At 44.3% G+C, this 17,712-nt stretch overlaps 1 protein-coding gene across 9 annotated transcripts in view; it reads right to left on the bottom strand.

The window, feature by feature from the left end:
• The window catches only part of LOC125978189 (collagen alpha-1(XXV) chain), a 61,844-nt gene that overhangs the window by 27,001 nt on the left and 17,131 nt on the right, over nt 1-17,712 (bottom strand). For 5 of the 9 annotated variants that reach the window (XR_011086400.1, XR_011086410.1, XM_068649801.1 and 2 more), the window contains exons 1-2: nt 3,468-3,579; nt 2,216-2,242 (exon numbers count right to left, since the gene is read on the bottom strand). Coding sequence is in view for 1 of the 9 variants with exons in the window: in XM_068649819.1 (XP_068505920.1) it covers nt 2,216-2,242; nt 3,468-3,494; nt 8,911-8,918; nt 9,967-10,011 (107 nt within the window). In the remaining 8 variants the exon portion in view is untranslated. Of the gene's footprint in view, nt 1-2,215; nt 2,243-3,467; nt 3,581-8,910; nt 8,919-9,966; nt 10,012-17,712 lie in introns of those variants that run through there. The other 4 variants (XR_011086369.1, XR_007484924.2, XR_007484925.2 and 1 more) reach the window with 2 other exon arrangements.

Raw genomic sequence — 17,712 nt, 5'->3', positions numbered from 1 at the left:
TTTAGCAAAATAACGATGACGGACCGGCTAACTGACGATTACACTTTAGAACGATTATCTGACACCATACTTAGCATCCGTGTGTACAGCTAGTAGCTTTTAATTGTCAACCCTTAAGTGTGACACCAAACTCAATAATGACCCAACATTAGCTCAAGGGCTCGACGGAAAATCCACTTAGTGTTGAGCGCCATGTTTATCCGCCCCCGCGGGGGCTTCACTTGACTCCCCATGTCACACGACAGCCGGTTTGACGCAAGGTCAGCCAACCCTTGTCGTCTTCCGTTCGTATTTCTTGCCAAAAATCTTCCCAGCGGTGATAAATTAGCTCATCTAACGCGGCGCGATCGATAAACCACCCCTGGGGGAGGTAATACGATTTGGATACTAGCTCTCGTCGTCCTTCAGATGTTCATTGGTAGCCGCGTGAGAACAATGCTACTGCAAATTGGACGTTAATGAAATACTATCTGGAAGTGGACAGTTTATTTATTGACTCTGGGAGACAAATAGGTTTTGGCTGGTCCTCGTTACCGAGCCGTCAGCGGCCGCCGCTCCCTCGGAGGTATATGAATCATTTAACTGATCGAGACAGATGACTCCATTTCCGAGGTTAAAAGGGTACAAATTATGGGCAACCGTGAAATCCGAGCCGAAAGGACGTGGTTTACTCCGGTCAGCTCGTCTGGGGAAAGCAATGCTAGTTTTCCTCCCGCTTTGTATTTTTCTGTGGTGCTTTAATTTAAATTTCAGTCAACCGAAGCGATATCGATTATTACCACGAGCTAAACGAGTAAAGTCAAAGGAGAGTCAGCGCGTCAGTGTAATACAAGGCGGCGTAGCGTGTCATATTGAGAATGCTAATTCAATTTCACAAGAGAGGCCGTTCGTACGGACTTCCCCGCCGGTACGAGCTGACAAAGTTATCGGTGTCGTCTGAGTGGGCGCCAGCGATGGATTGGAATCAGATCCACTCGGGAGATGGCTGCTTCTGGTCACGAAACAAGGCTGCGTGCTGTTCTCGTTTACCCGACCTCGCCCATCAAATACAATTAGGAGCGTTGCCATGGGAACGTGACAAATAGTGAGTTCAATGCGAGTCACTGCAGTCTCGTATAAACTTGGACGACTAGGGAGTGGATTCGTTTGGGACAAATGAAGCCCGTTTCTGAGTCGAGCTGAAAGAAGTACTCACAATCATGTGCTAAGTTTTGGTGTTGTAGGAATTCTCAAGATGGACGACAGGTGTCCATGAACAGATTCGACTCGATTGTCGTGTTTTATTCATTTTATAGTGATCTCGGTAGGATTTCATCCTATTTAAGAAAGAGGCTTCTGTTTGCTGGTGACACTGGCAAAGTTAATTCTACTTTTGATTGTGGTTAACTCATTCACTGTCAAAATGGATATTTGACGTCTATAGCCGTCAATGGTAGTGAATGAGTTAATATGGTACTCTGAGTTCAAATCTTTTTTTTTTTAATATTGCCGCATTGAGGTTACTTGACAATATATGTATTAAATAAATGTATTATTATACATATATATATTAAATATATGTATTAAATAAATTCCAAACAATGGCACATTTTTGTTTACAGTGGCGATTTTCGATTTCACCTTCATTTTAGTCATCAATATCGGGATGAGTTTTCACTATTTTGAATCACAGATATCGAGTAGCAGTCATGATAATAGTAGCTTTAATATATAAAATGTATAATTTTTTTAATTTATTTAGTTACGAAATGACAAACATGTTTGATTAAATACCTTTTTAGCAGTATAGCGCCAACTATTGTCGAGGAGGACTTTATTTTTGTCTTTTGTATCAGTGGCCGGCATCGGCAGCCTTAAACAAGAACCCGTAATCTTAAAATATGGTTCGTATTGGCTCGATATCGACGCTCGCTGTGCCGGTCAATTCCGCCCTTCTCAAATGCCGAACCAGATACGGCTCGCACGGCAAGAGTTTGACAGTGATTTAGAAGCTTGACTCGGGTTGAGATGTCAAACGACAGCGCTGGGAATAATTATGCGGACGGGCCTTTGTCTTTTAAGGTCATCTACATGTTTTCGAGCCCTTTTTACTTTGAAAATAAACAGACTTGTCATTCTTGTTGTATTTGGCGCCAGCCGCGCTATCCCAAGAATTTCATGCATCCCCAACCCGTTGCCCACATTTCCGCCGAGGGAGATGCAGTCAGGCACATACCCGTGGTCCCTGGTCGCCTTGATCCCCCTGCAAGATGAGCAGAAAGACAATTTTATCTCCAGTGCACACCGCTCAATGATGTTCATTAATAAGCCAAGACTAACAATGGACTAACTCGGAACACATTGACGAATCGAAAAAAAAAAAAACGCCGGAGGCCACAAGAATTTGTTGCGGCGGGGAGTGTTATGATAAGAGAAGGTGATGGGCGGCGGGTATGCGAGAGGTTTTGGAAAAGGAGCGAAATTTCACGCACCGGAATCCCGACTGTGTGGACTTGAATTGAAATGATTTGAGTCAAATTGTAGCGGCCACTGACTTTGAACACCTTGTAACTACGCTCTGATAGCGTTCAGCCAGAGTCAACCGAGCAAGGTGTCATTTCTGGACAGCGATTTTATTTTTATGCAAGAAATCGATTCAACGCCCCAACGAATTCAAACAAAATAGCTCCCGGAATTCTTTGCTTCATTGGAGCCAGATTTAACGGAAAAGCTGTGGAGAGCGGCCACGCTTCTGCACGCTTCTTGGGTGGGAGACTGTTTCTCATTTTATTTCGCTACAGATAAAGAAGTTCACAGGGGAGGCAGCAAGATGGAGCCGGATGCTCGGCAAACGGCGCCTCACGCTTCTGTTTCGCCAATCCGCAAGAAGTCATCAAACGCTTTGCTGGTGATTACTTTGACGATTTGGACGGATAAAGTCGTCATCAGCAGTCTGTGGGAGGGCATCGGTCCTCCCAATTAGTGTTTTCGAGGTTTACACTAACGAGTACATTCAGGGCCTTCATTTTAGTATTTGGAAGCCAAATTTGTAGCTGCGCGCAATGCGGTTCATGGGGAGCTTTGAAGGCCTTCAGCTGACTCATGCCATGATTTTTTAGTGATGTGGATTTGTGAACGGCATTTGAGTCGCCCCTCCCGGAGATTGAACTGTATCAGTTGTTGGTCACTCAGCTGAGTCACCTATTTTGTAAAATACACATTTGGTAGGTTTTTTTCCCCCCCCACATCCACCACAAAAAAAAATATTTATATGTATAAAATAAAGTATAAAAAATATATACAAATACATAAAATAGAAAAAATAAATAAAAATTAAAACATATATATTATATTTTAGATTATAGTTAATATTATATATATATTTGATTTATTTTTTATTCATTTTCTATTTATTTATTTATTTATTTATAATATTTATATATATAAATAAATGTGGATAAACATGATCATAAACATAGAATATTTACCTTTTCACCCCTTGGACCTGGAGGGCCCTGAGAAAGAAAAGAAAATACGAGTTAGATTAAAATCAACATTACAGGACAGAACATTATTATTTTTTTCATAGCTCAAGTATGACGATCTTTGAGTTACTCACGTTGCTTATTTCGAGGATTTGGAAAATCTGACATGGGAGGAGTTAACGCGGGATTGGGGGACAGCAAATTGACTAATTGACCACCCACTTACAAAACCCCTCAGATTAATGCAGCGTGTATTATTGTTGATAAATTGGCCACATAAGGAATAAAGTAAAAATTCAAAAGGCACAATTTATACCAGCCTGGTTCCTCTACCGATTCAAATCAATCTATTTTTGCCTCAGCTGCTTGAAGTCATGCATCAGATGTATGCCATTATAAAACCTTTCAAGCTCCTGAAGCCATTCAATATACGGAAAAAAAAAAAATCAATGCCAGTTTTGCTTTTTGCAGTTTGGACAAAAGGATTGAAGTGAGGCAAACATAAGTATCACGTAATAAATTCCGGCCCAGAGCTGGAATTGGAAAAGTGAAAATGGGCTCATTGAAATTGCTTTGCAACTTCGGCCGCTATACGGACAAGCGCATCAAGTGGGCGTCCCAAAAAAAAAAAAAAAATGCTCGTTGGCTCTTCCTGTGCTCATTTTTGTTTTAACGTCACGTGCAAGTTATCAGCCTGCATCACTTGGCAACACTTGGTGTTTAAAGACTATTAACCCCCCCCCCCCCACTTCCCACAAAGATTATTTTAAAGTGCATTTCCGTAAAACAACAGCAGGCATCTATTTAGCACGTTGCCTGTTCCCCCAGGAAGCTTTTCTCATCACCACCTGTGAGTTTTTTTTTTCCCACAACAAAAACAAAAGGAGTCTCAGATAAACAATGTGAGTGGTTGCCATGGTAACAACTTCAAATCTATCAATGAAAGAGCCAAGAAACTACATAAGCACCAAAAAGTTACTCAACAAATCACTTCTAATGTCACTTTGAGCTTCATGCCAAGTAATGTAACCTTTGACCCCTGTGGTAACAAAAGTACATTTACAAGCCGTTCTAAAAGTCCACCACTAATTTTGCTACAGTGCAGAATAAAAAAAAAAAAAAAAATGGTGCACATATCACATCTTTTGCCACTTAATGCTGGGAAACCACAAGAAGATTTGTAACAGAATTTCCCGTGTGCACATCGTCGGATTTTATGGCCGAGCGTTGGATGCCGATGATGCTTCTTTCCTATCCAGATACAAATCTCGCTTTTTTTTTTTCTCTTTTTTTTTTTTGAGTCTCTCGCAGCCAAACCGTGACCACTGTCTCCTGTACTGGACCGAATGAGATGTTGATGTTGTAAAAATAAAAAAAAAGAATTTTACCACCTTAGGAAAAAAAGGAAGGGGGGAAAATATGAAAGGCAAAAAGTTAGCAGGAGCCAAAGCCTCAAGCAACATGGAGAATATGGCCGTTTCAAGCACACAATGTAACTTTCTCGACTTTGTATTACTGGCAGAGAGTAAACGACGCCTAATGAAACGATCCTGGCACGTTTGACTGTGACTTGAAAGAATATTTTTATATGGAGCGAGTCTGTTTACCTTTTTATTAATATGAGCCTGGTTTTACTTTCATTTTTGTGTGTTTTGGTCCTGTGCCACATCACAAAACATTTCAAAAGTATTATAACCACTTGTCTGGAAGCTTAACGTTAATATGAGGCCTTGCGTTTATCACAACTTGGAAGAAAATTTGTTTCAACTTGACCTTTTGGGCTGATTGCATTACATTCTGGTGAGGATAGATTATTTGAGATTGACAAGTGGGTAGAAGTTGTCTGACCTGTCAATCAAAAGGTGGCTACATCCCAACAACCAAAATGTACTTAAGTCATCATTTTGTGGCTGGAAACTAACACGGGATTTATTCAAAGGGAGACTAAACTATTGATTCTAAGTAGTAGCTACATGAAAGTTAGCTATGTGAAGCGCTATACTAACAACAGCTACTGGATTTTTCTCCGTGGGGGGAGGGGGGGGGGGTGTATCTCAAGGGGTCCACAAAAAAGAATATGCAAAACACAGAGACATTCATTATCATGTTCCCTATGGGGGACGTGGGAAATTTGGGGGAAAATTTTCAGGGAAAAAAAAAAATCTATTTTAGGGGGTCTGCAAAACAAACCCAAATAATTCTTCAGAAAATACTGATTATGGTTTGATTCAGGACGAGTGGAAATGTGGAAAGGAATTTCTAGAAAAATAAAAATAAATACCAAAAAGTCAATTATCTGGCCTGGTATTTTTCAGGGGGGGGGACTGCCCCCGCATCCCCCCCTCTAGCTCCGCCAGTGCTAACAACCCAGAATCCATACAATTGTTGGATCCTAATTGCAAATCCACTTTTGCTCTAACACAGGCAGTGTTTTTGCAGTTGTCGTGGACACGAGCAAAATCATTCTTGCGGTCTTGGCCGTCTCATCCGACAAGACGCGCAAACATCAGCAGCGGGATGGCGCTCGGGACCTGGCTGGACCTGGCTTGTAGTCCTTTTCATCACAGCGACCCGGTAAGCGGAGCCAGGTCCAGAAAAGTCATCCATCAAACGCTCGCTGCGGATCGTCGTCGGAGGCGCCCGGCCAAGCGACCCGCTCGCCAGCACATGGATCCAATCAGCTCACCGTGCAGCAGGAGCGCATTTTACAGCCTCGTCTTTACAGGCGCGACCGGCTCCACAACATTAATAAGCATGTGCGTACACAGGAAGCCAAACAAAGCCGTCCTCGAGTGTTGACAGCAAATGAACAACGGGAGGATTGTCGGAATCCTGGCCAGCACCCGACGCCGTAAAGTGGCCTCGCTTAGTTTCCATACGTTCAAACAAATAAGTGGACCGATTTCACAGTTCCTCAATCTATCAAGTGGACATTTTGATCAAGAGAAACAACCGGAGGGTTCTGCCCGCTGGAGCTGAAGCTATAACTCCTGATGACGCGGGGAGATACGTATACTGAAGCTACGTCAAACACAGAGCGGGTCTGTAAAAAGAATTCTGTTTTATGACGTGTCAACGCCATGGTTACGGTTTAGGGAAATATCATATTTTGGGTTGAGATAATTACTCCCCGATGCTAAGGTGACCTTCGCTGGCTGTCATGCTTGCAATAATGAGCACATGGTTAAGGTTAGGAGATGATCGAGTCTTGACTGGCAGGACAACATGAGAAGCTTGCGGTTGGAAACGAAGGAGGAAGAAGCCGCTCGCCGTCTCCCGCCGCAGCGTTTGGCTTGTCGGTCATTCACACGCAACGTGTGGATGTCGCCTGATTTTCTTCTGTGCGAAAAATCACACAGCCTCCGGCCACTAGAGGGCGATGAATAGCGAATCCATCCGAAGGGAAACTGAATTTTCTTCCAGGCTTGACATTTTATTCTTTAAATCCCTGCACACCAAAAATAAATCCTTCGAAATATGATATCTGAAATTCACGTCTAAACCTAAAAAACAGATTAGCGGGCTAGCAAGATAGCACAAAGCTCTGGTCCACATGCTGGCTGTCATGTCTGCCTTTTTATTTTTGCTTGCTCTTCAGTCTTCTCCCTGGTATGTGCGCACACTCAGGGTTGACAATGAGGCACTCTAAAGTAGACAAATGGGAAGATGATATTTCATGGTTTTGGCATACATAGCTAGCAAGCTACCTAGCTAGCTTCCACATCAAATGCTAATGAAAGTGCACAAAGTATTCAATACTGAGGGAGGGGCGACCATTTTAGCCACGCCCCCTCCGGCTTCAACGTTTGCCCAGCAATTATTTTACAAGAACATTTTCACGATGGGCGACTACAATAGAGCGCTCATTTCAGGGTGAGAAGAATTCAAGGCAAACTAGTCCAACCCCTAACATATGGATGAAGAGGTGCGGCCATATTTGTCCGTGAGTCATTCCAAGCGCCGCCGTGCTTTTGGCCACAATGGAGGTCGTTGGCACCTGTTTCCAGTCTTCATGCCACAGGGCTAAGCAGCTACTGGCTATCTCCCATGAAGCCATTTGAGCTCCATCCACCCTTTCGTCTATAGCTCTTGGCAAGAGAGGGGAAATTAACTTCTTTCCCAGGGTATCAAACTATTCCTTTACACACGCAAAGAAATAAGCGCAATCTTCTAGAATTGCGATGATTTTCGAAAGACAAAAACGTCCCATCTGGATGCAGCGAATACAAATCCGTTGCGGCTGAATTTTGCATATAAAAGGCTGCTGCGGGCATCATTAGCGGAGAAATCGCTCGACGTTGGAAAGGAGCTTCGAGCCCTGCTGTAAAAACAAAACAAAGGGAATTTATACACCTCCATCTGTTACTGGTGCAGCACACGAGCCCCTGAGACTATTTTAACCGTCGGAGGACACGCATGCGAGCAATCAGAAAAGAACGGGCACAGACGGACGACCACAAACGGCTGGTGTTCGTCGTTCCAATTTGGACGGAGAGGTTAGGCCCGCTTGGGGAAAACCGCACTGGAAAAGCGACCCGGAATTGCATCTGGTTCGCATATCCACAGTGTGTCACAATTAGCCAGTCGAAAATGACAATATAGTGTATTGTGCGAGTTGGAACGAGTCGCCGTGGAAACTTCTGAGATTTTTTGCCGGTCTTTAGACGCTAACACGGAGGAGATTAAACTTCCCGCTCATGGGTCTGGGGAGACATTTAATGAAATGAACTACAGGTGTTTTTTTTTTTTCTCTCTTCAAGAACCTTTCACCTGCGTACAAGAAGAAACACAGAAGCCCGATTATTCATTCGCACCTCCTTCGATCAGGATTTCCGAAATCTCATCTGACGCAGCAGTAAAATCCCATTACAGATTCCCAGTGGGACTTTACCATTTTGCTCCAGTTACATCGTGCAGGTGTCCCACAATGAAACAATCACGATCCATACAAGTCTATCAGCAATTGATTATTCCCCAAAAGTACAAACACATGTGTGGTGGGTGGAATAAAAAAAATTAATCCTTGGTGGAGTAGCAGCTTGTGAGTGATCGAGTATGATTTTATTTGCAAGACCACCCGGGCTCACTTAGAACCCCGGCGTCAGCAAAGGCTCCCGGGATTAACGTACGACTTTTCCAGCCGAGTCAGCACATGTCACTTCGACGTGTTCGCTCACACTCGCCGCCGAACGATAAATAATAGCGACGCGCAAAGTTCCCCTGAGCTACGGCAAGCATGCAAGTGCGGAGATACCCGTCTGCACCAGGACCACCACGTAAAACCCGCACCGATGTTTCAAAGGCGAGACCGGTTGTTGACTTCCTGTTTTGTCAGCGTGGCCTGCCTCATTAGTTGTTCATTTGTAGCAGGAAATGAGCTTTTTTTTGTTGTTTTTGTGTTACCTTGTGTGTCTTTAAGTCGAAGATGCAAAACAGGCATACTTACAGGAGGTCCTGAAAGACACAAAAAGACTTGTCGTTATTGGAAAGACAAGAGCTCATTTGAATCGTGTACCCCCAGAAGGCGTTTCTCCCATTGTGTAAGAAATTCGGCCTTTCCGGGACTGCCAATCAAACATTTGTAACTGGCTCTACTTTTACAACTACAAGGGGCTGTGTGCTTGTTAAAAAAGCCCCTCCTATCCCCCCCTTGTTTCTTTTTTTTTTTTTTGTGAGGTGACACCCGGAACGGTCGTACGCTCCGGGCTTCTTGTTAAAACACCGCCTCGAGAAAGAAGGGTTTTTTTTTTGGGAGGGGGGGATTTTACGACTTTGAAGTGTTTTTCAGAGCGCAAATCAAATCAGTTGTTCAGAATTTCACGGCTGCGATTGTTTGCCCTTTAGATTCAGCGAAATGAAGCGTCGTCGGTTGCAGCTGGCCGGCGAGCGAAAGGCACAACGGCGCCATTGATAGCAGGCCGGCCGGCCGGCCGGCAGGCAACATGTTTAATGAGACATTATGGCGTAAACAAAGCCTGGCGGGATTTCAGAGCTGAAGCAGAGCGGAACGTCGAGCTATTGTTTGCCTGTCGATGGAATTCCCGACCTAAATGAAACGCTTTGAAGTGCTCCACTTTTTTTTTTTTTTATGGCATCCTTCAGTTTGCGTAAAAGGAGAAAGCATAAACGCAAATATTTGATATGCAGCCGTGACTAGAATGTAAACAACTACAGTGCAGCTCAGCCTCCATAATGGCGTCTCTCTTTCAGCTCAGGCCTTTGGATTTTTCTTTTCCAAACGCTGACAGACACTTTTAACTTTCTCATCCTTCCCCAAGACGGACCAGTCGGATGGTATTCCAATGAAAATTTAGCATTGCCATGGCGACTCAAACGCCAACAGTGAAACCACTAATTGCACATCTACGGACCATTTTTGGCCTCCAATCGTACACACAAAAGTTTTACATGATTGTAAAATACAGCATGTTTTGTCGATATTCTTCCAAATCATTCCTCAAATGATTGCCCCCCCCCCCCTCACACACACACACACACATACCGGGTTCTCCATTGCGGCCTCGCCTTCCTCGTTTCCCTGGAGGTCCTGCAACAGAGGAAAAAAGGTCACATTTAGTTTTTTTTTTTTTTAACATCCTAGAATTGAAATAAAAGGATGTAAATTGCTAAACGATGATGCAAATTGCGTTCGTCGGAATTGTAAAATAGCAGTTCTGTCCAATTACTCCTCAGTGTGACTTTAAACAAAACCACAAAGGCAAACTTGAAACTCTTCCTTCCACTACATACGGTTTGTTTATCCATATTTTTTTTTTTCAATTTGCCATTTCCCTGTCAACCCTCGCAGCCTGCTGGAGAAATAAGACAATTACACGCTTTGGTGACTTTCATGTGCGATGGAGCCGCCTGGCTTGTTTTTGTATGAGGTCGCATTCAGTCCCAGGCAATGAAAAGCCGCAGCATGGTTTCCAAAACGAGCCCGCCGATGGCAGGTATGGAAAGGAGCTTTCCTCCGCCGGTGCCTGTCAAAGGCTGCGCTTGTTGCCGGCAGACGTCCTGGAAGTGAAATGTTCAGCTCAAGAACCTTGAGAGTGCACGTTTATAGCCTCTTTCCATCTTTTCTTTTTACAAAGAGATCCTTTGTATTAAAAGTTGCATTTGGAGTTTTTCAAAAGGAATTTTTTTGGGATGTGCATGACCCGATTCGACCTCGGCTTCTCTGGCTCCTCCTCAGCATTTCATCACTTTGACAACAGAAGCCGGCTTGATTTATGCCCCTCTCGTCGTCTTACTGGGGTGCAAAATGCAAGCTGATGTTTGCTTCTGCTGCTCCTCAATTCCAATCCCTCCGTTTGGCTGAGCGTCAGTCCTCCAAGTTCTTTTGGACGTCGTTCAGGATAATGTCGGACGCTGCCAACCGAGGCGAACGCGTAACCACAGGTGGACGCGCGCTCGGGTTGTTCTCATCAAAGGCCTTTGTAAAAAAAAAAAAAAACTAAAAGCCGTTTTCCCCTTCCTTGGCTTTGTCATCCTCTTCGAAATGTCACTGGAAAGCGCTCCGAGGACAACGACGACACACTCGTGAGAAGACCTTGGCCGCGCGGGGACGACGACAGGCCAAACAAAATAAGCCGTATTCGTTTTCAGATAGCGTCACGCATTCACACTATTTCAACACTCTGATTACAAGCTGAAAGATGAGATTGCCGCAAAGTGTACCAGCGTGGGTCTCCAGAGGATGCCAAGCAAAACTTTGACAACATTTCACTGCAGCAAAACTGAAGAATAACCTGATGGCTTGCATTGAAAACAGCTTTTCTGATATTGTGACAATCCAGAGCCAAAGCATGCAGGCATCCTTCTGCCGCGTGTCATTTGGACATCACGTTCCAAAGGCGCTGGTAGAGAAGCTCTCAAAAATGGATTCCATGAGAAGGACAGATGGCAAGACTTGATTGACTGATGGCACAGAAATATGGCCCCGAAAAATGTGCACTCGAACCTTCTGCATATATTTTAATTTAATCATTCGGATAAACACAAATGAAAATTGAAGGGCACTATTTTGAAATACATTTAGTTAAATATTGAAAGAAAAGGCCATTTTAAGCTAATATATTATAATATATAATTTTAACGCTTGGCAAACCAGAACTTTTGAGGCCTTACCATAATAAAACGACAACAACACAATAGCTTAAGTTAGCTTTTATTTTGAAGTTAGCCCGCGTGATTGCGTGACAGCCAGCTTGATTAGATTTTTACATTTCGGTTTGTGTCCCAACGTTTAGTTACTACCAGCACCAACTCAACGCCATCCTTAAGTCATTTTCAATCGCTAATGTAGCACGCTAAAAACAAACTAGTAATTTCTCCGTCATTGTACACTACGACACAAGTTAAGCCGCGAGTGTCACCGCACTAGACATGAGGTGCATTCAAATGCAGTGGGACATTTCAAACTTATAATTTATTTATTTACTTATGAGCTATTTTCTGCAAAATATTTATTCATTTATTCATCACCTGCTGTTATCCGCCGTTTAAATACCTTGAAATTGCACTGGTTTAGTTGCAGCTCAAGAAAAAATAAATAAATAAAACCCCGAAGTGGACCAAAATCAAAACATTGCTTGACTAATAGGCGCTTGGACACTAAGGTTTTGTGGAAGCTAAAGTCTACAGTGCATATGTTATTATCTGAAGTCTACATAAACGGTAACATATTGTTTTAGTGGTAACAAGTAACAATGGCGCACTTCTGCTCACAACAAAACCACACTGAGGCAAAACCAGGCCAGCCAGCCTCCCTGGACAAACGCGGGGCTCGTTTGAGGGCTCGGAGCAGGCCACTGAAAGCCTCCCCCCGCCAAACCCGTCCAACATTTCTTCGGCATTAACGCTCGGCCGTTGCCAAAAAAAGCAAAGCCGGGGTCCCGGCGCAAAACCTCACAAGCATCAATCAGGCATGACGAGCACTGGAAGTGCTCAGTTTGCCTTCGCAATCGGGTTTTGGGGCGGTAGAAGTGGCCTGCTGGTGGCATTGTGGACAAGCACCTTTGATCGAACATTGAATCGTATTCTGAATTCCACATTTTGAAAAAAAGCTCCCAAGAGAAATACTTTGCTTGGTCCTGACCCTGCAACTTAGTCCGAACTGAAAAACGAGAATCAGCGGTTTATCCGCATATCTCGGCAGACGATTTATAATTACGGCTTGGTTCAATGTCGGCAAACTTTTTACGAGGTCTCTGCAGCTTGAGAGCCTTCTTGAGTGACGCGCTCATTTCTCGCATAGTTGACAAAAACACTACTGTGCGACCCATTGAAAAATTTCAGGAGGATTAAGTCGAGACAGACTTTTACATCTCCCGTGAAATCCCACAACACGCTCGGATGACTTGATTCGACCTGGCAACCTTCGAGCATCCAGGTCAAACAGAACCCAAGCTGCACACTCGGGTTTTTGCGGGGGAAAAAAAAAAAGTCTGGCAAAGAGGAGGCCCATTTTTTATCCAGAGGCTCATAATTGAGGCGCATGACAATGAATAAATCCTAGCGTAGAAAAAACAGAAAGGAATGAATTGCAAATTTGAAAAAAGCAGTGTCAGCTGAGGATTTTGTCTGCCTTCCGCAGTGATGCTTTTTGTTGCTTGGCAACAGAGTCTGCAAGTAAAGCCACAATGAGAAAAAGCTTCAGGAATAAAAAAAAAAGAATTTTTGGAAGTGATAGCACCTGAGAATGAAAATTATCCAGCAAAACGATTCCAACTTGAAGCAGCCCAACATTATCAGTCAACAACGTACGAAGTGAAGCTCTGGAATTCGTCTCCGTCGACTCCGGATTGGATTGGAGGTCGCCAGTTAAGTGTGTTGTTGACATAAAATAGAAGTTCCCTTGACCTTGTGACCCCCTGTGAAGCACAAAACCTTTTCCTGGACAGATGCTGGCCTTCTCACTGTCATTCGTTCAACTTCAAGCAATTTTTATGTAACGTCCAATTAAGACTCAAACGTAGTCTCGATGCGCTTTGCTAGCTTGCGTCAAGAAGACAAAAGCTGTGATTTTAATTTGTCGAGAAGGGAATCTGGTAAAAATGCTGCATTTAATGCCGCATTCTTAGCAGATAGAATACACAGCAAGACACAAAAGATAGCTGCGAGGCGTTCAGGAATGGTGAGCGCTCTTCCTTCAAGGCCGCGGCGGCGCCCGCCCGCCCGCCCCGCGAGACGGAAGCCTTCTGAGAAAGCCTTTTCATCACCTCGAAAAAGATCAACGCGATTTCCTTCTGGCAGAAGTGCTGACATATTTAAGAGTCTTGCCAGGCAATGGAAGCGGGAAGGTAAATGGGTGGGGGAGGGGGGGCGCTAATGAGCACATTGATTGGCTCCCTTGTATCTCTTTAGACAGCCGTGTCCCAGTCAGGCCTATCATAGCAAAAAAAAAAAAGGCTTCAGAATGAATAACACACGTGCATGCCATCTCAATGTTACTCTTGGATAAGCACGCCAGCAACGATTCCACATGTATTAAAAATAAAAGAGGCATAATGAGTTTGGCTTGGCGTGATTGCTCAATGAAAATTTTCCTTTTGATTGTTCAATCTTGGAATAGATGTGAGTAGAGCAGTTAGAAACACACCAGATGAACTAATGTTTTGACAGAAGGGAAAGAACCAAGAAAGGAGACAAAAGTTTTGGGACACCTGAGTATTGCAGAGAGGAGATTATTTGTTGGTTGTAAGGAACACCAGAAAAAAAAACAGCCGTGCAACTACAGCGACATGAATATTCGAGATTGTCTGGGGACATTTTTGAAGCTCGCCGAGAGTTTCGGAGTAATGCCAACATGATATCATGTAGGCTTGCCTGCACTTGTTTATGCCGTTCTAAAATACTCGAGTCGGCCTGAAAGCGAGCGGGCCGGCTTTGGACTTCAAGTAAAATACTTTCTATGTGTTTAAGACTCACGTGGCTATTGGATGTCGCGGTGAAATCATGCGGCGGCAAACACCTGCGGCTAGCGGACGGCGTGACTGCTGGCCGACCTCCGCGCCGGCGAAGATGTGTGCCCGCCTGTGCGTGTCTGTCTGCGTCGGGAAGTTTAAGAGACCCAAGAGTCGTAAAACGGGGACCGCAGGGGCTCAAGGACGGTTTTTGGAGACATGCAGTCATGAGAGACTTCATAAAAAAAAAAAGAACAGAAAGGAATCCTGCTTTCCGGAAAATAGTTGGATAAAATTGAAAATGTAGAAATAAATGGAATTAAAACATGCTGTTGAATTTTGCACACACTTTGTTGTTTTCTGTTTACATGGTGATTAAATGCGCAAAGTGGATCAAATCCAGATTTAATTTGATTTGACTCGTCAACAGCTTTACAGCCTCTTTTTGTGCACGGAGAATGTAATCCAGATTTATTTATAGCTACATACCAATCATAAATCCAAAATTCTCCATCCCCAGCACCACCGGCGGGCGGGCGGGCCTCCTGCAGTAAAACTTGGTGGTCCTTTGTCATGTTTACTTGACCCATGTGGGATTACTTGGTGCGGCAGTTGGTGCACACGAGCGTGACGGGCGCAGACTCTTATGTCACGGGTACTCCATCTTGTTGACGGCAAGACAGAAAAGTATGACAAAGGGATGGATGTCCTTTTTTCAAAGCAACATGGACGCTTAAAGTGAAAATCGTCTAGCGGTCTATTTCGTTTATTTTCCCATCCCGGAGTGAGCCTTAACTCACTCCCGGGGAAATGAACTCTTCCTCCAACCAAGTCAACTAAAGCAAATGAAGCATATCGAGGCACTAGGGACCACATTATAGCATCATCTTTGCACTTGGGAGCGTCAAAGACGGGCTTGTAATCAAAAAGACTCCACACAAAGTATGCAGGAGTGCAATCCAAAGTGGCAGAAATAGCACGAGCGAGGAAGCCAAATGTTCCAGCTAATGAACAAGGCTGCCGTTTTCCCAACTTCTCGCCATGTTTCCTTTAAAGAAATAAAATGTTTTATACAAAAGTTGAGTCATCGCTGTGAACAACAAGCTTCATGTCAAATGACCAAAAGAAGAATTGTTTTCGGTAGCAGTCACCTGGCTGCCGCTTTGGAATTTCCTCCCGATGTGTCACTCAAACTGACCAGGTCAAAGGAGACCGAGCAGGGCTCGTCCTCTTGGGATGATTTGTAATCCGGGTCTTGTAGTTTCAGCTGGCCCACGGGCCACGGGGAGAAACTCTGTCGACACCCCTTTGTATTTTTCTGGGTTTGATCCCAAAGGGACTTTTGAAAAGACGCCGAGAATCCAAACAACAAACTCAGCCTGGGGCGCTAGCTGCTTCGACCCAAAATTTCCAAAAGATCCGCCCGTCTCCGAGTGTTGCATTAGCCCGAGTGTCACATTTTTGGGGGACCTTTAAAGGCACCTTATTCAGCACAGCGGTCCAGCTGGCGGCCACACGCCACCACCGGCGGCATGCGAACCAGAGCCAGAGCAAAAATATCAAAGCGGCAGCGAGAAATCTCCAGACGTTTTGAATTAAGCAGGACAATCATCTCCTCTTGCGTCGCCTGTAATGAGGGAGATTAGAGCAGATCCCAAGTCATCCTGTTCCCCCCACCGACCAAAAAAAGAAGACACGCAAGATTGAAGCGGTGATGCAAGCTTTGAGACGGCACGCCAACCTTGGACTTGTAAACAACAGCGCGCTACGAACGGAGAAAGCTAACGAGCTTTGCTACTTCGGGCCATCCGTTGGTTGCAGTCGCAGCCAAAAGGAAAAATGAGGTCATGAAATTGTTATGATCAATCAATTAATCCAGAAATGGTTTGGCCTGACCCTGTGGTTGGATCGATGGAAGCATGGGTTGATCTAAAGGTTTCTCGGAATTGTGGCTCAGCGTTCTTAGGACCCTTCGAACCACCTTGTTCATATTTTGGACAGATCTTCTAACCTCAACTTTTGAAATGTCAATGTAACAGCCTTGAGTCTTATGACCAAAGTCTAAATGGTTCAAGGAGGTGGAGTCCTTTCCCAAAACTGCCTCAATGGCATCGATGCATACCCCCTTTCACCACGCCATCGCTTGACAGAACTTGAAAGCTTCATTCCCGAAACAGAGCCAGGCCACGGATGACGACATGGAGGACGCTGAAGACAGTTGTGATATGGAAGAGAAGAAAGAAACGGGGTTCCTCCCGGCAAATGGCTTTGCTGATTGCCGCATGCTGTTCACATTACAGTCGGCGTCTTACAGCGTCGTCGTGTTCCGTGAGAACTTGACGATGCTACGCGCAAGCTAGTTCTGATTGCGCAACACCTACCGGGCGAGTCATTTTTCCACGAGCTCCACTTTATCAATCATTCCTCGTACGGAGGCCCTCTGCTTGTAATTCCATTGGTTAGCGGCGATTCGAAACGACGGAATATTTACAGATGGACATCATCAAAAGCAGGTGAGGGTATGTTTTCGATCAAAATGCGCTAAATCAAACAAATTGGTTCTTTCTAACCCAAACTGACAATCTCGGATGAAATGGACAGTAACAATTCATCCCTCAAAGATGGCCGACCTGAACCCTACCGCAGTTCACTTTGCAAGTCCAGACAACATTCTTTTCTGATTTTTGCTGTTTCCATTATAGTTTGGGAACTTCTCGCTGAGCTTTGGAGCAGCCAAAAAAATTCTACATGTTTACTGTGGAAGCAAAAAAAAACCCTCCGTTCATTGGGCTTCCATGTGCCAAAGCTCTGCCATGGAACAACCTTTGAAAATGAGCCTCGCACACAATTTACAGTCATTCCACAACAATAGTTTTCCACACAACCTTTACCGAGTACAACTTGGAGCGAGCTAATAAGTCAGCATGATTGCGATTGGCCAATTACTTGGCTTGGACACCACATTACTTTCCAGTATGCTAAATTGTGATCTGAAATACATTTCGCGAGTCGCACTGTAACATAAAATCGTTTGGCTTGCAACGGAGACATCAGTGACGTGGAATCCGCCTTGAGGTTTCGCCAGTATTCAAGTAAATTGACCCAAGACTCCTCCGTGATTGTCTGTGGTGTTCTAAAAGGCTAAAAATGTCAAAGTGCACAATGGCGCATTTGTTGCGCAACTCGGTTGTTCTACTCTGACAGAACACACAGGGTGCTGCCAGAGGGCATCACACACACACACGAAAAGAAGAAACGACGCGAGAAAGTGCTAGCGGGATGGCTAAGAGAGTCTGCCTTGTCATATCAGAGTAAAACTGCTTTACAAATTCAAAAACCTG

The sequence above is a fragment of the Syngnathus scovelli genome, chromosome 1 (assembly GCF_024217435.2).
Source record: "Syngnathus scovelli strain Florida chromosome 1, RoL_Ssco_1.2, whole genome shotgun sequence".
Taxonomy (NCBI): Eukaryota; Metazoa; Chordata; class Actinopteri; order Syngnathiformes; family Syngnathidae; genus Syngnathus; species Syngnathus scovelli.
Note: the sequence above shows the minus strand (reverse complement) of the source record. Positions and strands in the feature narration are given on the sequence as shown.